This window comes from Nannospalax galili, unplaced genomic scaffold, assembly GCF_000622305.1.
Source record: "Nannospalax galili isolate Female #2095 unplaced genomic scaffold, S.galili_v1.0 scaffold95, whole genome shotgun sequence".
NCBI lineage: Eukaryota > Metazoa > Chordata > Mammalia > Rodentia > Spalacidae > Nannospalax > Nannospalax galili.
The window spans coordinates 4,096,288-4,122,755 of NW_008342393.1; the positions used below are offsets into that span (position 1 = coordinate 4,096,288).

General features: G+C 40.3%; 1 protein-coding gene across 5 annotated transcripts in view; it reads right to left on the bottom strand.

Moving 5' to 3' along the window:
* Spop (speckle type BTB/POZ protein) overlaps window positions 1-26,468 on the bottom strand; it is an 84,353-nt gene that overhangs the window by 6,181 nt on the left and 51,704 nt on the right. For all 5 annotated transcript variants that reach the window (XM_029566076.1, XM_029566074.1, XM_029566075.1 and 2 more), the window contains 7 exons: window positions 21,035-21,175; window positions 20,326-20,447; window positions 15,781-15,932; window positions 15,546-15,673; window positions 6,857-7,034; window positions 2,406-2,461; window positions 1,749-1,871 (listed from right to left, as the gene is read on the bottom strand). In XM_029566076.1, coding sequence (XP_029421936.1) covers window positions 1,749-1,871; window positions 2,406-2,461; window positions 6,857-7,034; window positions 15,546-15,673; window positions 15,781-15,932; window positions 20,326-20,447; window positions 21,035-21,112 — 837 coding nt within the window. In that variant the 5' untranslated portion in view covers window positions 21,113-21,175. The remainder of the gene's footprint in view (window positions 1-1,748; window positions 1,872-2,405; window positions 2,462-6,856; window positions 7,035-15,545; window positions 15,674-15,780; window positions 15,933-20,325; window positions 20,448-21,034; window positions 21,176-26,468) is intronic.

Consider the following 26,468-nt stretch of genomic DNA (forward strand, 5'->3'; position numbering starts at 1 on the left):
CTCAGAAAGTAACCAACTGTGACTAGTAATAATCAGATATTTAGAGATTAGAAACACATGTACAAACATCTTAATGTCAATTGCATTAAAAATGAATTTTTCTATATGAAAAAAAATTTAAAAAAAAAAAAACAACAACATATAAACAAAAAGCCTGGGAGGCTCTGGTACCCTTGGCTACAGCCCACTTTTCCCTCAGATGAGTACTGGAACAGCATGGCAGGAAGAGGCAGCACCTCCAGCACACTTTTCCCATGAGGTCTACTAGAGGGTTAAGCCTTTTTAGTACCCTCACATCAACTGCTCTGCTTGCTATTTAGGAAAAACTTCCACAGGGCAAATATCAATCCTCTTGCCCCCCACAAGTGGTATCTGCCCAGGACTCAGGACCAGGCAGGGAGGCCTCAGGGCTCCATCTGATGTGCATACAAAATGGAAGTCAAGTTTCCCACTGTGTTCTGAGGTCCTCTAATCCTCAGACATGATCCCGAGGGTTGGGGGGAGATTCCAGGATCAACTAAGTTAGGTAAGTGCCTATCATCACTTGCTTTTAGAAAACCCCCAATGCACATTAAGATACTCTAGCTTCTGAGAAATCCTGCAGTAAAATGACAACTATTTGACTTGGATAAACCAGTAACCAGAACACCAGGCAAATGATTATTTTTTTTCCTCCGTTTTTATTTATTGCTGGGTGTAGTGGCGCACACCTTTAGTCCCAGCACTCGGGAGGCAGAGGCAGGTGGATCTCTGTGAGTTCAGGGCCAGCCTGGTCTACATAGTGAGTTCCAGGTCAGCTGAGGAGACCCTGTCTCAAAAAAAGACCCCCCTCAAATTTTTTTTAAATGTGTTTTTTTGTCTTTTTGAGACAGGGTCTCCCTGTAGCCCCGGCTGGCTGACCTCAATCTCACAGAGATCTGCCTGCCTCTGCACCCCAAGTGCTGGGATTAAAGGCATGTGCCACCATGCTCAACTTAATTGATTTATGTGTATGTTTTGCCTGTGTGTAGATAAGTGCACCTGTGTGTGCAATGCCATGGAGGCCAGAAGAGAAATCAGATTCCCTGGAACTAGAGTTACAGATGGTTGATATCTGCGATGTGGGTGCTGGGAACAGAAACTGGGTCCTCTGCAAGAACAGTCAGTGCTCTCAAATGCTGAGCTATCTCTCCAACCGTTTTCTCTGTTTCAGTAACTATGTTTATTTATTTATTGTGTGTATAGGCGTGTGTGTAGTCAGAGGACAACTTGTGGGAACTGGTTCTCTCCTCCATAATGTGGGTTCTGGAAATTAAACTCAGGTCATCAGACTTGGCAGCAAGTGTCCTTACCCACTGGGCCATCTTACTGGCCCAAGACTATTCTCTTTTTGATAAAGTTTAAATAAGCTAATGAAGTAAGAATATCTTGCAAATTATAAAGCACAATCTAAATGATAGTGCTACTTGAATATTCACACTTGCTAGGGTTCAATTTGAGATAGAATAAGAAGAGATGTGAGTATCAAGTATGTCCTTCTTCTCCATAGTCAGGGTGACCCTGACAGTTTACCACACTCATAGCAGGACACTTTTGGGACCAAAAGGTTACTGCTATATTGGGTATAAATTATGACTATCTTGCCAAAACCAAGATATATGTATGCTCATTTTATCCATAATGCAACAGAGAAGTCCTCTGACGAAACTAGAAAGGTAACAGTAACACCTGGTCCTCTGGTTCTTTTCCTACTTTTACTTTTATCTCACCTTGTCAGCAGCTGCCAGCAAATCATCAGCCATTTTGTCAAGATTTGGTGCCTTCCCCGTGTAAATGAAGCACATCATTTCCTTAAAAACTTCAGGCTCCACATCGTTAATTTCAACTCGATTCTGTATCAGAAAAACTGAGGATGAGAAACAGCCTGACAGAACAAAATTCTTAAACTATTTACTATTTTCCATGATCTTAAGTTCTGGTGAGGAGAGAAGCATGTATGATTTTAAAATCCAACATGAATAGAAAATGGATCCTCACTGTTCTGTTCCACTCCATCCCATTGTATTGTGTAGCAGCAACATATAAACAATCTCCCAACATACAATCAATCTTTGCTTTCTCAAATATAGCAGCAAAACAACTACATCTTTGATTTTTTTATTTCCTGAGTTTTCTGAGTAGAAACATGCCTAACATCTTTACTCCCAAACTGTTCGTGTGGTCTGCTGGGCATTAAGTGAGTTCACTTGACCTGGAATACTTCCAGACCACCTCTCTGCTCTCAGAAGGTATCTGTTCAGGGAATTGTACTCCATTTTAATAACACAGTAAGAAAAAGGTAATTAGGAAAATAAATCTGCAGAACTGGGAAATAATCTGACTCTAATCACCTGGTTAAGAAGACACATGTTCACCCTGTTACGTACCTTTTTACTTTCCTCCATTTCATGTTCAAACATGGCACTAAAAACAGGAGAACGAGCTACAAAGTGAGAGGGAAACAAACATATGAGGTTATCTCATGGAAAGTAGATGATCATCCCCAGTGATGACAAAGATCATTTTCCCTCTTGTTCCATTCTGAGGAAAGGTTCTCAGCCCCAAATCACACCAGAATTGTAAAATCTCTTCACATGTGTTTTCAAAACATTTCATTAGCTCTATTTTAATCATCTACATTTTAAGGAAATTATTCATCTATGCAGAATAAAATGGTATATACTTTGGTGTAGACTTTGAGGTTCAAAGGGAAATTACTCCATGATCTCAGCAGGGTGTTCTAATACCTGAACTTTTTTTTTTTTTTTTTGAGGCAGGGTCTCCTTGTAGCCCCAGCTGTCCTGGAACTCACTATGTAGACCAGGCTATCCTTCAACTCACAGAGATCCACCTGCCTCTGCCTCTGGAATGCTGGGATTAAAGGCATGCGCCACCACGCCCGGCTGAAATAATACCTGAAATAATACCAAAAATACCTGAACTTTTGGTGGGAACAATGGCACCTCTAGAGATCACATAGCAAGAAAGAGCTAGGCTTGATGGCATGCACTAGGCTGGATGATGTGCATTTATGGCAAGCTATCTTCTTCCAAGCTATACATTCTCAATGGAGAGGGTACCATCCCCCAAAGGTGGTAAAGCCTTAGACAGCATAATGATTTATGGTCCTTCAAAGCTCACTCTACCTGGTAAAACTGTCTTCTTTAGCACTAACTTCCATTCATTATGGAGAGTTTAGTTTTTCTCTTTAGGGATGGGAATGATGAAAACAGGTTAGGAAACAGTGCTCTAACCTATCTATACACATTCTATGAACACTCATAAACACCATGAAAAATAAGTAAACTTAATTCAACCATAAAATAATAAAATGACTAAAATCTCAGGATTTTCATGTTGTTGAATGAATCAGAGGTTGGGGGTCAAAGTCGAGAATACCAACCACTACCTAAGAGTGGAAGAACAGGTGGGTATGTGGGAAGGCGTTGCGCTAGTACAGAACTGGAGCTTTTGGCCTATAATGTCAGAAAGAACTAATTTTAGCTCTGTCATTTTCTAACCATTTCTTCCCAAATCATTTAATCCTCTGAACCTCAATATTTTAATCTGTATCAGAAGGACATTCTCACCATTCTTTTCTCAAAAGAGTTACACTCTTTAGCATGATATAGGCACTAAAGAATTGCTGCTTTAATAAAGACAGAGGGGTGCACAGCAGCAGGTAGGGCTTAGAAAGTCATCAATACATAGACCACAGCTGATGTGATGGGAATGGAATCCCCAGAGAGAATAGAGGGCAAACAGAACTGAAGCAGACCTTTAGGGCTGGCCAGTGTTTGAAGGGATTGGTGAAGAGGGAAGTTATACATTAGAGGTAGCTCTAAAGAGCAGGATCTGTAGCTCAGTGGCAGAGTGCTTGCAGAGCATGTGTGGGACCTTAGGTTCAATTTTCTGTACTATTGGGGGGAAGCACAAGAATCAGGAGAAAAGTGGTGAGAGGAGTCAAGTAGTATATGAACTACAGCCTCTCAAATTTAGGAACTAGCAGGTCATGCACATAACTTTGAAAAATTGCTTTCCTAGCATGGAGGTGAACTGAGGACAAGCAGGGGAAAGTAGACAGTGAATGTGTGCGTGCGTGCGTGCATGTGTGTGTGTAGGGAGGGAGGGAGGGAGAGAGGGGAAGGAGAGAAAGAGAGGAGAGAGGGTACAAACATACATAACTGGAAGAGTAAGGTTTCTGGGCAGGCAGGATGTGATTTAAACACAGCAGAAGCATAGAAAACAATCCACTGTGAACAGTGAGAATGAAGGCGAGAGGAGAGCAAGAGTCAAAAGTCCTCTGGGAAGAAAGGGTGGGCAAAGGCATCCATCCTCCTTTTTGGAGGAGGTTAGAGGGGAGTGACTGAAGTCTGAAATATCTATTGTTGAGAAAAGGAAAAGAAACTGACTATATCTAGAAAAACACTGGTGGAGTTGACGAGATGGTTCAGTGAATAAAGTGTTGGTGTGTAAGCACGAGGACCTATGTTTAGATTCCTAAAAGCCACTTAAAAGCCAGGTATGTATCTGTAACCCCAGCACTAGATGGGGGTATGGAGGGGATACAGGTGCATAACTGGAGCTCATGGGCTGGTCACTCCAGCCAAAATGGTAAGCTCCACGTCCTATCTGAAAAATAAAGTGGAGGCCGGGCATGGTGGCGCACGCCTTTAATCCTAGCACTCAGGAGGCAGAGGCAGGTGGATCTCTGTGAGTTCACAGCCAGCCTGGTCTACATAGTGAGTTCCAGGACAGCTGAGGCTACAGGGAGGCCCTATCTCAAAAAATAAAATAAAATAAATCAAAAATAAATAAATAAAATGGAAAGTGATGGAAGACACTCAACACCAACCTCTGACCTCCACATGCACATACACACACACACACATACACATGTGCATATACCTGTACACACAAATGTAAACACATGCAGCCACCATACACACACAAGCAAAAAGCAAACATTAAAGGGGAGAATGCTGGAGAGATGGTTCAGCAGTTAAGAGCACTTGCTGCTCTTGCAGAGGACCAGGTTTGGTTACTAGCACACACATGAGGTGCCTCATAATTGCCTTTAACTCCAGTTCTACGGGTCCAACATTCTCTTCTGACCTCCAAGGGCACCTGCACTTAGGCGATACATGTATATATACTCAGACAGACACAATAATAATAATAATAAATAATAATAATAATAATAATAATAATAATAAAAAGAAAAACACACTGGCAGTGTTGAGGGCATTGCGATATAGGCAGATACTAGCCTGAGTTACTGACTTCCTTCAGCATTAGCAATAATACCTAGTTGAGGCAGGGAATGGGAAATGTTACATGAGGCAGCTTGTGATCATCTAAGATGTGTACTTTAGAATGATGGAGCAGAGAAGTCTCAGCAGAAGAATTTTGTGAAGAGGTATGTCACTTGGAGAGTCATGTCATACATGCATAGTTCCTGTGGTCTGCAGAGCATGTGGCTATGGCTCCCCTTCTCTGTAAGATAAAGTCAGTCCTCTCTCAGGTCCTCCTTTGGATGAGTCTTTCTGGTCTAAAAGAGCAAGACCTATCCTCTGGGTCAGTAGCAATAGTCTCATTCTCCTAGTATAGTTATAGTGAGCAGAAGGCAAAACCCTCCAAAGCCTACCTATGTCTCAGTCTGATAGTACACAGTCTCTAGACCAGAATCCTCTCCATGACATCCAAAGCCCAACTAGGGGCGGTCACCTGCTCTTAAGTTCTCTGACAGTTATTCTCCAGTGCAAGGACATTTAATACTTTTGTATACCATCGTTTATACTTTGAAAATGGTTGCCTAAGTCTATTAGAGAGACAAACCAGAAATGGCATTTTTATGGAGAACAGTTTTCTTGGTTATGAAAATTAATGTCCTGAGGCTGGAGAGATGGCTCAGCAGTTAAGAACACTGGCTGTTCTTGCAGAAGACCCAGCTTCGAATCCTAGCACCCACATGGCAGCTAACAACTGTCTGTAACTCCAGTTCCAGGGGCTCTGACAGCCTCTTCTGTCCTCCGCGGGCATTGCACGACACAGGTACACTTACCTACATGCAGGCAATACATGCAGACATGTAAATAAAAATAGTATTTTTTAAAATTAATGTCTAGCCGGGTGTGGTGGTGCATGCCTGTAGTCCCAGCACTTGGGAGGCAAAGGCAGGTCATCATTTAGTGACACACATAGAATTATAAACAGTGCTGTTCACTTTCCACCATCTAATCACAACACCATAAGAAAATTAACAGGAGTGGGGTGGGTAAGAGTGAACAAATATCTCTCTTTAGATACAACATACTGGGGCTGGAGAGATGGCTCAGTGGTTAGTAAGAGCACTGGCTGCTCTTGTAGAGAACCAAGGTTTGGTTCCCAGCACACACATGGCAGCTAACAACCATCCGGTTCCAGGGGATCCAACACCTTCTCCTGACCTCCACAGGCATTGCATGACACAGGTACACTTACATACATCAATACACTCATACACATAAAATAAAAATAATAAATATTTTAAAAAAAGAATATAAAAATAGAGTTGGGTATGGTGGTGTATGCATATTATTCCATCACTTGCGAGGAGGCATGAGGACTGAAAGTTTGAGGACGGTTTGGGCTAACATAGCAACTTTAGGTCAGCCCAAATTACAGTGTGAGACTCTGTCTCAAATAACCAAAACAAAAACTAACCAAATAAAAAACGAAAATGAAATAAAAATAGGAGCAGAGTTCAAAAGCTGAAGTTGTTCCAAAGGTGATTATGCAGCCACTATTTTTCCTTGTTACACTAAAATCATAAAGTGAACCATGAATAAATACCAACCTGCTAAGATAGCCTTGTGAGCCTGGAATTCTTGGCCAGCTACACACAAGCAGCAGTCTGTGAACCGGGAATTCTCCCACAGCCCTCCTAACTCATCTGCCAGTCGGCACTCAGGAACCTTTACCATGTTCATGGTATTCTGGCCAGAAATATTGACGGAATCTTGTACCACACTCACCTGTAAATTATAATGAAACAGAACCACAGTGTTTGTTACCAGCAGGTAGAGAGAAGACTTTTGCTTCAGTGCTATAAAACACGCAGATAATTTTTTAAAAATTTATCTTATTTTCTGTATGAGTGTTTTGCCTGCATATATGTTGAGTGCACCCACGTGTGAAAGCTCACGGAGGCCAGAAGACAGTGGTGGATCCTGTAGAACTTGAGTTATGGGTAATGTTTGCCACCATGTAGGTTCTGGGAACTGAACCTGGGTCCTCTGCAAGAGCAGTCAAGTGCTCTTGACCACTAAGTCATCCTTCCAGGCCCTATATAACATATTTTCCTGAAACCAACTCCATAAATCAAGGCTTTCTCCTCTGGCTCAGTTACTTTTCAATTAATTTCCCATTTACTCACAACCATACTTTTTCTTTTCTGAGACAAGGTCTCCCTGTAGCCCCAGCTGGCCTGGAACTCACTATGTAGACCAGGCTACCCTCAATACTTTTTTATACCACCTTAGGACAATGATGATAGCCTTATAGAGTAACTTCTCCAGTTTCTAGTAAGTTCTACCCCCTAGCACTATAAACCCAACACAGCCACTAGGGGAAAGTGACAGGAACAAATGCTAAATCTCAAGTGTTCACTTTTTTTGCCTTAAACAAAAGGTTAAAGACGAAGAGTTTTTACAGTAATCACTACCTAAAACTCTCAAAAGAAAAGTAATCCTGGGACATGGCAGCATATGCTTTTAGTCTCAACACTTGGGGAGGCAGAGGCAGGTAGACCTCTGTGAGATCGAGGCCAGCCTGGTCTACATACTGAGTTCCAGGCTAGCTGGGGCTACAGGGGCACCGTCTCAAAAAGACCAAAAAAGAAAAGAGATCTAGTAACTTAAGCCCAAAAATATTTCACTTATTTTATTTAGGTCTGAAACACAAATAAAGTATAGCCTCTATAGGGCTTAGTAAGTAGCTGGTACTTTCTCAAAGATGTTTGCTTAATGAGCATATTACTGACCCACTACTTATAAAAACTGAGCTTGGAAGGCCTTCCCAGTTGTGATAACTGGATGAGTGTATGTAAGTTTTATACCTGTACTCAGTCATCTATGACAATGGTGTTCAAGATGCTGACTGCAGCTTACACAAGCACTTACAACTCTGGAACAGAATGACAAGGCCAGGCTTATAGAAGGCTCCATTTTTGCACCGTGGCTTCAGCAGCATGTTTCAACTAGTTGAATTAACTGTTCAATCTCGATAGAAACCGAGCTAAATTTCTAGATGGGTCAGTGAAATTCAGATGTCAGGATACCAATTATAAGGATTTAGAAATCACATTAACATGAAATAAATGTTAGTTACCAAACAAAACATAAGACCCACAAAGCAGTCACGTGCCCACCACTGCACTTCATCTCCTACAATACATTAGACCAGAAAAGTTAAATCCAAGCAGAACTTACAAGCCTTGAGAATTAACTCCCTACTCTTGCTATTGCTAAGAGTCAGATGAGAAAGACAGTTGAAGAATGGATGTTCTTCATCCGTTGACCTAGATTTCTTTTGACCTTCAAGATGCAAGTCATTCCTTAGCTGCAGTCATAAACCCAGAGGCAAAGTTAATGCTTGATCCAAATGACCTGTAATCCCTTCTGTGCAAGAGTAGGATATTTACTACCAGGTCAAGAAACTTATTCATTTGTTTAAAACTAGCTGTTACGGCCCTGCACAATGAGACAGCCAAATTAATCAATTATAAATGTGCTTAGTATTAGCAGCACGTTTATCAGAGAGAGGTTATAACATTATTTTAATAGCCCATGCTCCAGCACAAATCACCCCACAGAGATTCTCTTTTGTCCTTTCTAAGATTTCTAATTTGGTTCAGTCATTTTCTCATATTAACATCTGCATTTCTTTAATATTAAAACTAAAAGTGGAAGTTGTCTGTTCCCAGTTATAGTTCTAAATACTGATTTTTTAAAAAAAGGAAAAGGAAATGAACAATTAAATTCTACTTCCTCATAGGAAAAGGCAGGAATCTCCAGGGATAGCCAACAAAGGGAATGGAGAAAGATTTTGGCACTGTGTACCTAGCCTGAATTAAACCAGGCTGATAGGAGACCAAAATCATTAACACTTGATGGCAATTTGGTAGACTGGGTAAAATGAATTGGCAAAAGCTAAGCTGAATTTCACATGAACTATAATTAGCAGTGGACCTTCTTCTGGTTAGTTGCTTGCTTGGTAACAAGTGGGGCCCAAAGACTGTGACAGACCTCGGTGGGACAATTCTTCTCTCTGGACACAAACAGGAACACAGCAGGGAAGAGAATGTACCTTTACTGCCTGAGCCAGGCTTGTTCTGTAGATATATGGATGCCTGGAGTCTCCAGAGCTCTTAATGTCTGGCACCTCTTACCAACATTAAATATGTTTAATTAAAAATAAATTTTAAATGGCACTCACGAATGAGTCTTCTGAGCCCAAACTTTTAACTTAGAGAAGAATTGTTTTCCTCTGCAAATGATGTTGCTAAAATGAGACCATTTTGAGAAAACTAAAGATTTTTTTTTTATTGCCTATAAAATCAACTACAGAGACTCATTCAGAACTGCAGCTGTGAAGATGACGTGACTGTGACATTTATGTTGTCTTATAAATGAATGCATGAAAATGTCTCAGGAAGGCTGTCTAATCCCCAAAGTTACAAATTGTAAGAAAGCTTCACTTTTAAAGTCAATTTCTTTTTCTTTAAAAAGGAAAACTCATAACTAAAATTTTAAAAGGAAATTTCACGAAGGACCACAGACTGTGCCAAGTCTTGTATATTTCATCTACATATAAAGTAAAAATCCATTATAAATTGTTTTTAACATCTATGTGATTTTTGTGTCTTTTTTTCTTTTTGAGACAGGGTCTCCCTGTAGTCCTAGCTGTCCTGGAACTCACTATGTAGACCAGGGTGGCCTTGAACTCACAGAGATTCACCTGCCTCCGCCTCCTGAGTGCTAGGATTAAAGGTGTGTGCCACCATGGGCAGCCTTCTATGTGATTTTTGCAAAATATCAAGAAAATAAACAAGCATTATGCTAAATTGTTTATAGTAGCAACATTCTTACTCAAAGCAAAACACTAGCAACAACCTAAATGTCAATCAAAAAAAAGAATGAACAAATAAACTGTTCATTCATACAACAGACTATCCTACTGCACTAAAAAGAAACTACATACAAAATATAAATTTTAGAAGCATAATGTGAAGGGCTGGAGAGATGGCTCAGTGGTTAAGAACACTGACTGTTCTTGCAGAAGACCCAGGTTCAAATCCCAGCACCCACATGACAACTAACAACTGTCTGTAACTCCAGTTCCAGGGGCTCCGACAGCCTCTTCTGTCTGTGGGCATTGCATGACACATGTGCACTTACCTACACGCACGGTATACACACATACACATAAAATAAAAATCATAAAATATCTTACTAAAAAAAAAAAGAAACAATGTGAAAAAAAAAAAGTCTTAGATGACAACACACACAACCTATCTATCACTTTTCTTGTTTGTTTTTTGAGACAGGTCTTCCTGTAGCCCTGGCTGACCTGAAACTTGCTATGTAGACCAGGCTGGCCCCATCTCACAGAGATCTGCTTGCCTCTGCCTCCCAAGTGCTGGGATTAAAGGCATGTACCACCACAACTGGCTTATCACTTAAAAAAAAAAGTATTTTATGGGGCTAGAGATCTGACAGGCTCTTCTGTCCTCCAAGGGCACTCTCTCCAGCCCCTTGTTATCACTTTTATATAGCTTGAAACACCTAAATAATGTATCACTCAGGCATATATATATAATAAGGGAATAACATAAAATTTAAAATAACTTTCTCATTAGAGAGACAAATCTTAGGGAATAAAGGAGTAGCATGTACATACAAGTTATTTCCAAGTTATTGGTGAACTTATTTTCAGTGGTGTGTTTCCTACATCATCATGTGTATTAAATTAACATTTCTTTAGGTAAAGAACAATCAAATACTGGTTCTTCCCCTTAGTGTACCTAATGTATACAAAGAATTCATTAACAAAAAGATAAGGAAAAAATGGATATACTGGGTTGGAGAGATGGCTTAGCAGTTAAGAGCACTGGTGGTTCTTATAGAAAACCTGGGTTCGAATCCCAGCATTCACATGGCAGTTAACAATCATCTGTAATTCCAGTTTCAGGGGTGCTGACACCCTCTTTTTAAAAAAATTTTATTATTTTTTATTTTATGTGTATGTGTGCATTGCTTGCATGTAGGTTAAGTGCACCTGTGTCTCTCAATGCCTGAGGAGGTCAGAAGAGGCTATCAGATCCCCGGGACTGAAGTTATGGACAGTTAGCTGCCATGTGGATACTGGGATTCGAACCCGGGTCTTCTGCAAGAGCAACCAGTGTTCTTAACTGCTGAGCCATCTCTCCAGCCCCTGGTGACATCCTCTTTTGTCCTCCGCAAGCACTGCATGATATAGTTACCCTTACACACATGCAGGCATTACAGTCATAAATTTGGCAAAATACATATTCTCAGGCTACTGAAGGGATATTTTATGTCCGAGAATGGAAAGGATGTGTGTGTCTGTATTTTAAGATTTATTATTTATGTGGATGTGTGTGTGTCTGTACCTGAGCACAGGTACCTCAGGAGGTCAGAGAGGCTGTTGAAGCCCCTGAAGCTGCTGTGAAAGGTGGTTGGTTGTAAGCTAATCAACATGGGTGCTGGGAACTGAACTTGGGTCCTTTGGAAGAGCAGCAGAGCTGCTCTTAATAGCTGAGCCATCGTCTCATGGAAAGGATATTTTACAATTGGTATTTCATATATTGTTTCCTAGTTCATCTTTAACTACAACCTCATAAAGAGGCACTAAACTGCTCTACCAGCATAGGCAATGAAGGCGGAATCCATGCACCTACACTGTTTTCAATATAAGTAATCAGAAAGGGTTAATAGAGGCAGAAAATTTTCATGAAGGCTTTCTATGGGCCAAGTTATTAGGAGAAAATTAAAAGTATAATTTAAAAATGCTTTTATGTCTTTCCCTTTCATTACCAAAGCGAATATTCTCTGTCAAGAAAACTTGGGAGAGCCCTTGCTTTCTTGGGTGAATGGCATTCAGCTCCACTTAGTGTAGCACAGCAGACTAGAAATGGGAAACAGAGAGCTGATATGACCTTGACATTAATTTGCCACACAATGTTAGGAAAGATGACCTGACCTCCCAAGGCACTGCTTCTCCCTGTGCACATGAAATGAAGAAAATGGAGCTAACCTAGCTCAAAGGACTGTGATAAGGGATGATTCAGGATATGCACTGAAATGCTTCTTAATATGTTAAAGAAAATCAACTTGGAAGAATCACCATTTTTCCTAACAGAAATCACTGAGACCTGAAAGTGTACCCAGGGTGGCACATTATAAGCAGGACCACCCATTTGACACTTCCAATTTATGATCTAATGCCACTTAAACATTCAATAACAATAATGTTAGTGAAATAAAGGTTAAACACACAAATGTGTGATTCTGTCTCTCACTTTAGGATTCCCTCTTGTGGTCCCCGAGAGAACAAAAAAATTTTTTGAAACAACCATATGAGTACATCAGGATGGCCAAAAAGTATCTCTGGGCCACAGACTGAGGGAACAATAGACCATAGTGGGCACTCATAAATAATACATGAATATCACTTTTATAAAAACCTCTAAATAATAAGCAATAATAACTAAACTAATAGTAAATAAAATATAAACATGAACTTAAATAAACTTGTTTATAAATATTTTGCTGATATAGGGCAAACAACAGGTCAAAGGAATAGAACTTATAAAAAATTATCTAGCTTTGAACAGTGCTAAGAACTTAGATCAATTGCAGACATTTTTAAAACCCATACATCCAATACACACCCCCACGCAACTGTCTTGCAGTGCTGAATGCTACTAAGTCCACAGAGAGCCTTGGAACAGAAAACAAGTCTCACTAGGCACAAGCCCAAGTATGAGAAGCAACACTCAGCACCTGTGGCCAACTGAGAAGTGTGAGAGGAACAGATGGCACACCTGGTTCTATGGGAAGAAACTGATGGCATCAGCAGAACCCAGCAGACGCTTCCCTGTTCAACATCTCCTCGTTTCCAATGTGTCATCTCACTTCCCTTCTAAGTCAGTAAGGCAAATCTAAAGTTAACTACAGGATTTCTCCTAAGAGAATTTCATATGGGGAAGTGAAGAGAGAATGTTGGAACTCAGCCCCAGACCTAACCATAGGGTAAGACTTGCCAAGAGTGGGCAGGCCAACCAGTTTCCAAATCAAGGATGTCAACACAGGGATTGGCACAGAATGGGGGAAAGAAGGAAGCAAACGAGAAAAGGATGCCCCCACTGTGGACTTGAAAATACTACAATAAGGGCTAGAGCACTGCCTAAAATACCAGATGTAATATTTAAAGGAGAAACTTGAAAACTGGCTTTCGTTTCCAACAGATTAGGAATTTCCCATTATCTTAAAGTTTTTCTTTTTTAATTAAAAAAATATTTTATTATTTTTGTTTTTTTGTATATGAGTATATTGCCTGTATGCGTGTAAGGGCTCCAGTGTCCTGCAATGCCTACAGAGGTCAGAAGAGGGCATAAAGTCCCCTGAAATTGGAATTATAGACAGTTGTTACCTGCCATGTGGGTGCTGGGAACTGAATCCAGGTCCTCTGCAAGAACAGTCAGTGCTCTTAACTGCTAGGCCATATATCCAGTCCCTTAAAGTTTTTCTTGAAATATAAGTCTACAGTCTACTCAGGAGGCTGAGGCAGGAAGATAGTTGTGAGTCTGAGGTCAGCCTGGGCTACAGATGGACCCATCTCAAAACAAACAAACAAACAAAAAACAAAAACAAAAACAAAGAAAAAAGAAATGCAAGTCTCTAAGATGGGCAAATATGAAGATTGAAACTGATGTATTTATATAACACTTAACTTTAAATAAAATCATCCAATTCTCATTGTTTCACTCAGGCAACCAAGTATGATCTGTGACTATTAGGCTTACATGAAATTCAAATTTCAAATTCATCAAATATAAAACTGCCACATTTTACACATTTATAAAGATGTTGATACTCTAGTATTTCACTCTTTTAATTTACAACTAAAATGGAGAGGGAACAGCTATTACCCAAACTATGTTTTACTTATCTAGTGTAGTAGTTAATAAACAATGCCTGCAAAGTTTTCTAACCATTAGCAACTATTCTGTTAAACAAATATGACTGCTACTGCTGAACACTCCCCCCGCCCACCCCCAAATGGCAAGATTCCTAAGAGGCAGCCTCCTGGATTACATATGTGGTGCTATGCCTTTGGAACTATTGTTACCTTACAGTATAAGCCCATTATTTGACACAGCTAACTGATAGCTGGGATACTTGCCTGCACTCTACCTCATAATGGTACAATGAGTATTTTCATCAAGTGTTCTCCAACCATACAGGGACACTAAAACTCCATTTACTGGATAGAAGTTTTATTCACTTTGTATTGTTAGGTTGAGTTTGTATTTCTAAATGCATGGAAAACGGCATGAAATGACTCATTAGAATAGCCAGTATTTATTAGAGAAGAAGCTCTTTTCAATTGCGTCTTGGTCTAGGAATTTTACTTCCAAGCTTCTTCAAAGACTCTTAGGCTCCTGGTGAGGGAAACTGACCCTTCTAACTCAGATAACTCTGAGCTATATTTCTATAGTTTTCACCCTAGAAAAAGTGGCCCCCACTTTCCTATTTCATAATGATACCAGCAAGACAAACGACAGACACACAACTCCTGCAAGGAGCCATCTAGTCTAAAGAGCAAAAAAAGAAAGCAATCCACAGTCTAACACATCTGGACTTCTTACTCAAAAACAAGCCAGGTCTTGAAGAGAAAGACTCTAGACAGGCGGACTAAACCCTAGTCACCTTGCACCGAGGGACCTCTCAGGACACTAATTTTATATAACAGGCCTTAATACAAATGACAGAATGTATGAATGCCAGTGGGAGGGGCTATGGGAGAGTACCAAAGGGGAAGGGATGATTTTATGTATGAATTACACAAAAATTCAATTTAAAAAATTAGAAAAAAAAAAGAAGCCAGGAAGTTTAAGCAACACATACATAGATTTGGTTGCTGGTTACTCCTCAGCTGGAAGGGACAGCCCTTCCAAATATTATTTGAAAAAACTCTCAGTAAAAAATGTGAGGATTCTTATTCAAGCAACTCAAAACTGACAGAATCTTTGTTCATATGAACAGTAACAAGTGGAAAATTCAGATGCCCAATAACCTTGAAATCATAAGGCAGTTCAATCAGTCACATAAACAACACTTGTACAGAAACACTTCCTTGGGGATTTGTCTCATTCCACATCTTTGATACAATACAATTAAGTCTACCAATACCCACCAGATCTGGGAATTGCTGGTCTCAAAGCAGGGTAAGGGACTTACCTCACAGAAGAGGGTGAGTTTGTCATCAGGGAGAAGCCCATTGGCCTCGTCCAAGAGAAAATCTCTACGGATGAATTTTTTGAATCCCCAGTCTTTGCCTTGCACAAACCTATAAGCTCGTTGACTCTCTGGGATAAAAAACAGTCATATTTAGAGTTAATCAAAAAAATCAGATCAAATGTACAACTTATGAGTGTATGAAGTTGCTGGATGTGAAGGTAGAGAAAATATTTACCCATAGCTTTGGTTTCTTCTCCCTTGGCATTCAGAATGGAGAATTTGAATTTTGCCCGAACTTCACTCTTTGGACAGCTGACCAATAACAGGTAAAGTGACAGGTAGTCTTTGCTTTCTTCATCTAGCCCTTTGGGGTTTACTCGCAAACACCTGTCCAAAACAGAAAAAAATGCAGATCAAAAATACCAATAGAGGTCAGGGGTGGTGGTGCATGCCTTTGATCCCAGCAGTTGGGCGATAGAGGCAGGCATCTCTGTGAGTTCCAGGCCAGTATAGTCTACAGAGAGAGAGAGTTCCAAGCTAGCAAGGGCTATATAGTAAGACTCCGATTTTTCAAAAAACAAAAAATCAAAACAAAACAAAAATACCAATATAGGCTAGTGAAGTTAGAATATGGAACATCAGAAATCAAGACAGGAAGTATTCTTTGATTTTGTTTTTCATTTTTTTAAGTCCAAGTCCCTTACCAGGTGACTGATTCAGAATTAACTACTACTTGAAAACTACTTTTCTAGTCCAATCTGAGTTACCATTTATTTATTTATTTATTTATTTATTTATAAATATTTTATTTATTATTTTTATTTTATGTGTATAAATGTATTGCTTGCATGTATGTGTTAATATTTTATTATTTTTATCTTATGTGTATGAATGTGTTACCTGCATGTATGTGAGTGCACCTGTGTCGTGCAATGCCGCAGAAGAGGGCTTTGGATTTCCCTGGAACTGGAGTTAAGGACAGTTCATAGCCGCCATGTGGGTGCTGGAAATTGAACTCAAGTCCTCTGCAAGAGCAGTCAGTGTTCTTAACCCCTGAGCTATCTCTCCAGCCCCAATCTGGGTTACCCTTTAAATATTTATTTATACTTTATGTGTAACTGTTAATGCCTGCATGCATGTAAGCACACCCGTGTCGTACAGGGCCCCCAGAGGCCTGAAAAGGGCATAAGATCCCCTGGAACTGGAGTTATGGGTGGTTATTAGCCACCATGTAGGTGCTGGGAACTGAACCAGGTCCTCTGGAAGAGCACCCAGTACTCTTAACTGCAGAGTCATCTCTCCAGCCCCTGGGTCACCTTTTTAAAAGCAGCAAAAATAAAGGGGCATTCACATTCCTTATCTCTCTGCCATTTCCTTTATATTCTTCCAAATAATTCATCTTTCTTCACCTAAAATATTTTTTTTATGTTCTTCCCTCTCTTTGTGATAGTGGTGTTTCCTTGTAGTCCCAGATGGCCTAGAACTCACTATATAGACCAGAGTGGCCTTGATCTCACAGAGATTTGCCTGCCTCTGCAGCACTGGGACTAAAAGTGTGTGCAACTACACCTGGCTTCCTAAAATATCTTAAAAAGTTTTTCAGCCTAGTTTGTTTTTCAATCCTTAGTCTCAAAAAAGGTGGCCCTTGATTTTTCATGGAAAAATCATTTAAAAAGTCAAAGAGCCTTTTAATATCACCATGGGAGAGAAAACATAGAAATATGACCACAGTACATAATCTTTTATAGATTTTTGTCAATATATGTATGTATACACGCATTAAAAAAAAACAAAAACAAAAACACAGGGTCTTATTATATAGTGCTGGCAGGCCTGCAACTCAATATATAGACTAAGTTGGTCTTTAACTCACAGGGATTTGCCTGCCTCTGCCTCCCCAACGCTGAGATTAAAGGTGTGGACTAACAAAACAGGTTTATTAGATTACCCAGGCATGTTGGCTCACACCATTAATCCCAGCACTCTGGAGGCATAAACAGGCAGATCTCTATGAGATAGAGGCCAGCTTGGTCTATACAGCTGGGGCTACAGGGAGACTGTCTCAAAGAAACAAAACAAAATAATAAACAATTAAAAGTAATAGAGGAGGGGCTGGAGAGATGGCTCAGCAGTTAAGAACACTGGCTGTTCTTGTAGAAAACCTGGGTTTGAATCCCAGCACCCACATGGCAGCTAACAACTGTCCATAATTCCAGTCCCAGGGGATCCGACAGCCTCTTCTGTCCCCTGTGGGCATTGCACGACATGGGTGCACTCACCTACATGCAGGCAATACACACATACACATAATAAATAAAATATTTTTAAAAATAATAGAGGTATTGTGGAAGAAGCACAAAGTAAAACTCCTACGGATGAGTGTTCTAAGCTAGGCTTCTAAATAAGAGTTACAAATGCCAATCTGTTAAGCATGAATCAAAACCACATTCAGATTGAACTTAATAGGTTCAAATGAGTTAAGTTATAAATGTCATTAGCTTAACTGCATATGGTTCAGACACCACTCTACTACACAGAATGCACAAACCATATGTATCCTTGTACATACAGGTCTTGCCAGGATTACAGCACCTCTCTCAGACAGGTGGTCTAACCCAGAGCCTCTCTACAGAGTACAGATATATATGGCATATATCACTATACAATATGCCAGAGATGTGGATTTAAGTACAATGCCAAAGAACAAACATTTCTCAGGGTCTGGAGAGATGGCTCAGTGGTTAAGAGCACTGACTGCTCTTACAAGGGACCTGGGTTTGAGTCCCAGCACCCACATGGCAGCTAACAACCATCCAAACTCCAGTTTCAGGGGATCCAATGCCCTCTTCTGACCTCCCCGGGCAATGCAGTTACACACATGCATGCATAACACTCATATACATAAAATAAATAAAATAAAAATGTTAAAAAAGAACAAATATGTCTCTCTACATTTAGTAGTACACTGTTTAATATACACAAACAACAAATACTAAATGAATAAATTATTTCTTTAGTAAGCTATCAGAGCTCAAACTGATGGTTCAGAGATATGTTTCAATTTTTGATCTTTGCAGGAGACAGGTTCTATCCTTAACTACCTGCTTTTTCTTCAAGATGACACTGACCCTCACTCTTGGATCATATTTATCTTGCCACAGGCACTTGTTCAAGGAACCCAGACTTAACCCATTCAGTGCATGAATTATATACTTTTGGCTATACAGTCAATTCAGAGGAAGCTCAAAGACTTGTTGGCAGGTAGTGGATACACCCATAGTTACTTCAAGCACAGAGGAGCTACATACACAAGGTGTCTACTGTATTTGGATGTGGTGGTGTAGGCCTTTAATCTCAACACTTGGGAGACAGAGATAGAGCTCTGTGAGTTTCAGGCCAGCCAGGGCAACATAGTGAGACCTTGTCTTCAAGAAAAAAATGTCTAATAGCATGGAAAGTGGGTAGAGGAGAAACATGGGGTCTTCAACCTAATAATGGGCCTCCCAGATGAAACTCATCACCCTGCTAGCTATAAGGGCAAACAAATCTTTATTGCTTAAAGCAAGCTTTTTTTTTTTTTTTTTTCCTTTTGGTCTTTTTGAGACAGGGTCTCCCTGTAGCCCTAGCTGGCCTGGGTTTGCTATGTAGACCAGGCTGACCTTGAATTCACAAAGATCCACCTGCCTCTGCCTCCCAAGTTCAGGGATTAAAGATGTGTGCCACCACACCCGGCCAGCATTTCTTTTTTTAAAGACTGAGTTTTATGCAGCCCAGGTAGGCCTCAATGTCCTTATGCAGAAAGGATGTCCTTGAAGTCTTGATCCTGTGTTTACCTTCTGATTTCAGGTGCTGGGATTTCAGGTATCCACCACCATGCCCAGTTTATGAGTGCTAGGGACATAACCCAAGTCTTCATGCATGCTAGGCAAGCACTCTACCAACTGAGCTACATCCTAGTCTAAAAAGCAGGCAATTCAAAAGATTTTATGCTTAAAAACTTAATTTCTTGCTTTTCTTGAAAAACTAGAAAATCCAGTGATATTCATCTCTTTTCCACACATAGATACAGCTGGTTAGAGCTGAGTAACCACCAGTCCTTTTTATATGTAATACATGTATATATGTATACACACACATACTATAGTGCTAAGGATCAAACCTAGCACCTCGTACATGATGGAAAAGCATTCTGCCACTGAACTATATCCCCAGCCCTCTAACACTCTTTCAAAACTTTTTAAAAAAAAATCACACTTGGGCCAAGCACGGTGGCACACACCTTTAATCCCAGCACTCAGGAGGCAGAGGCCTCCTGTGCAATCAAGGCTAACCTGGACTACATAGTGAGTTCCAGGCCAGCTGTGGCTACAGGAGGACCCTGTCTCAAAACGAAAATAAATAAAAATCACACTTATTTTGTGTGTGCACACATCTGTATATGTGTATGGAGGTCAGAGGACACCATGCAGGAGTTGACTCTCTCCTTCCACCAGGTCCACAGTTGCTTGACAACTGGTATTGGTTCTAGTACCTGCCCTCTTTATTCTTTATATTACCCTCATAGATCAGGTTTGCTAAATTATGATAAACTCCCTGAATTATTTCAACAATCGTAATTGAGTATCTACCGTGTGTCAGGCCTTATTCTAGGCACTGGAGATACTATAAGAACAAAATTAAGTCCCTGCCTTCAGGAACTTGCATTCTGTAGTCACCCATTAAAACCAACAAGCAAAACAAGCAACTTAAAACTTTCACAGCTAGAGATATTCTTCCTCACCATTTCAGTTTATCATTGGCTCCTGATGAAAAAGTTGAACTTTTAATGACTTCACCCATTTCCTCCCGGCAAAAACTAAAGTTATTGATGGTCCACATGTAGGAGAATTTCACTACCTTGATCTGTTGACAGAAAACCAGAGAGTAATTAAATAGTAAGTGGGCAAAGTGGAAAAATAGGCTGAAGCATTTCCCCTCCCTCCCTCCATCTGCATGACCAACAGGAAGACAGTCTTCATTCACATTTTAAGAAATCTCACAGTGACCCAATGCTTTTACAACTTTTCAGCTTCTCAGAAACACTCGCTGGAGAGTGAGAAAAACACAAAGGAAGAAACAGTAACAATAAAACACTCGACAGAGTAAGGAGAGTTTAAAACTTCATGGGCTTAAATGAGCCCACGATTGAGTTGCCTGGGGCTATCAATCTCAAATAGGGCTCCCAGATTCAGAAATACCCCACTCAAGGAGGATGTAAAAGGATCTAGTCAAAGATTCCCACTTTCAACTGACATAGCAAAACATTGACCTTGGTGATTCAGATTGCATGTGGAAACCCAAGGAATGCAAGGCTAACAAGCACCTATATTCTGCTACTTGGCAGTTACATTCCAGAGAAACCAGGAAACCCAAACAGAAAAGCAAGTCTATTGTTCTTGTTCACCAAATCTTCCCAAGGAATATGATTTATGGTGTGAAAATATAGTTACCTGTGTGTAGCACCAGCTCTCAGCCACAGGACCACTCGACATTTCTGCCGGAGGTGGCGGACTTGGAACCCTTGACATCGCCAGTTTGAAGGTTAGACTAGATTTCCAAAGTCAGGCAGCAAAAATTTGTTTTTCTTCACCCTGGTCAGACCCAATAATCAAAAAAGATTCAATAGATTTTTGGCTTACTATCCTATTATTTGTTTGATCTTCTAAGAGTCTGAAAAATTCTGGCCTGTCTGAAATGCTCTATCTTGATTTAAACATTAACTTCAGAGAAAACCAGTTAGTCTCCCAGTCAAAATTGTATTACTGGCAGGACATGGTGATACACACCTTTAATCCCAGCACTCAGGAGGCAGAGGCAGGTGGATCTCTGTGAGACAGAAGCCAGTATGGTCTACATATCAAGTTCCAAGCCAGCCACAGCTACACAGTAAGACCCTGTCTCAAAAAAACAACCAAATAAACTTACACAAATGATATTATTAAAGTACATCTATGAAAAGGCTGTCTGAAGAAGAGATAGCATGGTTAACACTAGACACCAACTTGTTGCCAAAGACTTCTTCCCTTAGGGCACAAACACTCCACTCCTACTGGAAACGACCCTGTTTCCCTGGTCTCCTTCTATACTTCACAGCAAACACAAGAGCAGCCTTCATTTGGTTCTAACTCCTGTCCGCTGCTCTCTTGGAAGGCAACTTTTTTTTTTTTTTTTTTTTTTTTTTTTTTTTTTTTTGTCTTTTTGAGGCAGGGATTCCCTGTAGCCCCAGCTGGCCTGGAACTCACTATGTAGACCAGGCTGGCCTTGAACTCACAGAGACCCACCTGCCTCTGCCTCCCAAGTGCTGGGATTAAAGGCGTAAGCCACCACACCTGGCTTGGAAGGCAACATTTACACCTCTTAGATGTGTTTTTTTCTCTGTAGCATCAAGTCAAACTTCCACTTGACTTTCTAGATTTTTCTTCTCTCTGCTAATCATTCCTCAATCTCATTTACTGGATTTTCTTCTTGCACTGTTACTACCCATGGCTTAATACTCATCATTTTATCAATCTACATTCTCCTCATGGCAATCATAACCATCTCAACAGTATCAAATTTCTACCCTTGCACATTTCCAAGTCTCTCCCTCTTCCCTCATAAGCCTCAGAACATTAAAAACAAAAAAACAAAAAAACTGCTATACATCTCAATGGGATGACCCGCTAACAAACTGAATCAAATTCAAAATTCTTCTAAAAAAATTGAAGTCATGGCCAGTGAGCCCGTGAGATGACTCAGCAGGTAAAGGTGCTTACCACCAAGTCTGATGACCTGAGTTTGATCCTTGAAACTCACAGGGTAGAAGGAAAATATGAACTCCTACAAACTATCTTCTGACCACATGTACACTGTGAAGCATGCACACACACCCCAAAAAATATATAAATGTAATAAAAAATTAAAAAATATAAGTCAAAAGGTACGAAGTTGCGGACATATGGGATGAATATAGGAACCCTCACACGTCAGTGAGATAATAAATGAGGAAGTATATTGTGTATAGGAATTTGATCATCTCTATCTAGGAAAGTCAAAAGTACACATATAACAGGACTTAGAAATCTCACTTTAACAGTACACACATGCAGCAGGGGTTGCCAGGCTTGGAATGCATCAGAATCACCTCTTAAGACTGCTGGCCTCATCCCAGAACATGATTCAGAGGTCTGGGACAGGCATTTTTACTAAGATCCTGTATTTCTACCAAGATCCCAGGTGATCCTAATGTGCTAGTCCTGGAACCCCATCAAGAACCAGTGTACTAGAGAAACTCTGCACTTAGGCACAAGCAGACAGACAGGAGTGGTGAACACAACACAGTAATAATGAAAAGCTAGAAGCAAACTAAAAATCCTTTAGCAGGGAACAGGTAACTAACTGGATTATTTCTATATAATGAAAATCTGTTTTAGGATTTAAAATAATAAACTAGATCTGTAACACCATGGTCATCAAATACAATGCCAATGAAAAGAACAAACTATGAAATGATAAGTGCAGTATGTTATATATGCAAATTTAAGTACTAGTACAGATTCATGTAGAAGTAAAACAAGAATAACAAAACCCCAACAAATGTTATCAGTTTCATGGGAAAAAATGAGATTGGAAAAGAGTAAGACACTTCAACTTTATCTCTCATGAGTGTTTGAATGACAGGAGGCAAACAAGACAATGCAAACCTCAGTTGAGATGACAGGTACTTGAGAATATACTATCCTTTGTATTGTCTGGATTTAACAACAACATTGTAGTAACTGAGTAGATGTGTTCTACTGTATCACATGTTCTCTGCTTTATTTTTTGAATATTTTATTTATTATTATCATCATTTACTTATAAGGTCTTTTTGAGACAGGGGTTCCCTGTAGCCCCAGCTGGCCTGGAACTCACTAGATAGACCAGGCTGGCCTTGAACTCACAGAGATCCACTTGCCTCTACCTCCCGAGTGCTGGGATTAAAAGGCATGTGCCACCATACCCATTAGAATCCCATTTTTTTAAAAGATTTTCTTTAACTTTGTGTGTGTGTGTGTGTGTGTGTCCATTCTGTGTGTTCGTAGCCCCAGCTGGCCTGGAACTCACTAGATAGACCAGGCTGGCCTTGAACTCACAGAGATCCACTTGCCTCTACCTCCCGAGTGCTGGGATTAAAGGTAAGTGCCACAACGGACCAGGCATTTTATTATTTTGTGTGTGTGAGTACACCCGTGCCAGAAGAGCATGCTGGATCCCCTGCAACAGGAGTTATGGGCGGTTGTTAGCTGCCATGTGCTTGCTGGGTCCACTGCAAGAGCAGTTAAGTGTTCTTAACTGCAGAGCCATCTCTCTAGTCCCATATTCTCCACTTTATAATAGCCAAGGAAGAATTATATTTCCACATCTACATTTTAAACATTTAAGTTATTATTATTAAATCTCTATGTGTGTTTTTATGATATGTGTGTGGATGAATATATTCATTGTGCATGTGGAAGTCAGAAGACAACTTTGTAGAGTCAGTTCTCTCTTTCCTGTGGGTTTCAGAGATTGAACTCAGGTGTCAGGCTTACATGGCAAGCACTTTCCCTGCTGAGCTATGTCACCAAGCTTATAAGTGATCATGCTGTCCTTTTTGCCTGGCACATGTGGAGACCTGAGGTCAACATAGGTTGCCTTCTTCTTTTGCTCTCCACCTTATTTTTTTTTAATTATTTTATTATTTTTACTTTATGTGTATATTATTGCATGTATTGCCTGCATGTAGGTAAGTGCACCCATGTCATGCAATGCCCTCAGAGGACAGAAGAGGCTGTCGGATCCCCTGGAACTGGAGTTACAGACAGTTGTTAGCTGCCATGTGGGTGCTGGGATTCAAACCCGGGTCTTCTGAAAGAACAGCCAGTGTTCTTAACCGCTGAACCATCTCTCCAGCCCCCTCTCTACCTTATTTTTTGTGACAAGATCTCTCATTGAACCCAGAGCTTGCAGGTGGTTTAGCTAGGCTGGCTGCCCAGTAAACTCCAGGGACCCTTTTGTCTCTGCCTCCTAGGCACTACGATCACACACACTTGTCACCATGTCAGAATTTTTACAAGGGTGCTGAGGTCCTCATGCTTACACTTTACTGACTGAGCTATCTCCCAAATATTTTTGCAATCTACCTCAAATCCTTGGTAGACGATGGTACAAGCAACAAAATCATTCAATAGTAATTCAACTCACAAACATCCGCTAAGTAATAAGCATTGGCAGGATTACTAAGATATATTTGTACCTTTCTAGAGTAAAACTTTTTTTTTTTTTTTTGTCTTTTGAGACAGGGTGTCCCTATAGCCCAAGCTGTCCTGGAACTCATTATGTAGACTAGGCTGGGCTTGAACTCACAGAGATCTGCCTGCCTCTGCCTCCCAAGTGCTGGGACTACAGGCGTGTGCCACCACGCCCAGCAAGTAAAACTTTTTTTAATAAATGCAATTAAATGCTGTTCTATTGATCAAAAACACTATCCTGGAAGCATTTACAATTAAAGCATCACTTGTAATTACAGATGAAGTTAACAGTCTTACACACATGGTGTGCTATGTCACTTAAAACTTACAAACCACTGCACTCAGTGGTCCATGCAATTCATGATTCCATTACAACATCAAGAAACCAAGCCTCACAGACTTGTTTGTCTGGTAACATGTTAATATACCTTAGGCAGTTTTACAAATCCCAGCAATCATTACTGGCCAGAATGAAATTTCAAATTTCCTATTTTTAGGCAGCATGGCAATGAAGATGTGAATTTTACAAGTTAGAGCTTAAAATTTGGCTCTTACAGTGTGTGTTGGAGGCTCTGCTCCACATTAAATCATCATGGGAAAAAAAGTTTTTTAACCTTCAAATTCATCTAACAATGAACAATTTACAGGGTTGGGGACATACCTGAGTGGTAGGGTGCTTGCTTAGCATGCATGAAGCCCTAGGTTCAATACCCATCACTGCAAATTTCAAAGGGCATTATGTTAATTCCTTTTTCCCTCCCTATTGAATCTTGCTCCATTACAATCAGGAATAAATGAATACTGTTTTGTTGGAACTAGATAAATGTTTAAGCATCATGCAGCCTTAATCTAGCTGCATGATCCTTTTATTTGTGAATTTATTACAACAAAGTGATTTTTTTTTTTTTTTTTTTTGGTTTTTTTGAAACAGGGTCTTCCTGTAGCCCCAGCTGTCCTGGAACTCACTATGTAGACCAGGGTGGCCTTGAACTCACAGAGATCCACCTGCCTCTGCCTCCCAAGTGCTGGGATTAAAGGCATGCGCCATCACGCCTGGCCAAACTGATTTTTATTTTAAAGAAATATTATTTAAAGACCCGGGTTCATATCCCAGCACCCACATGGCAGCTAACAACTGTCCATAACTCCAGTTCCAAGGGATCCGACAGCCTCTTCTGTCATCCGCGGGTATTGCACGACACAGGTGTGCTTACCTACATGCAAGGCATTAACATTCATACACATAAAATAAAAATAAAAAAATAAATTTAAAAAAAAGTAATGCCATTTACTGTCTAATTTTTTTAAATGTCCAACCCAGCAGCTAGAACTGGAGACTCAATTCCAGGCTCTGAGGAGCTCTAACCACACATCCTGCTGGGAGGGAAATTGACTGGGATGGCACAAGTCTAATTAATTTCACTCATAGTGGGCACCATGGGCAAAGTATTCATCAGCAAGATAGCCTAGTGCTGCATGAACTCTCTGGCACCTCATGCCAACTGCTGCAGATACTCAGCAGAAGCACAATTTTAGAAAAGAAGAGATCTATTTGAGGGTCACAGTTTGAGAATATTTCCAGGAGACAACTAGAGTCAAAATACATGTTCATAGCTTCAAACAAGTTAAGACA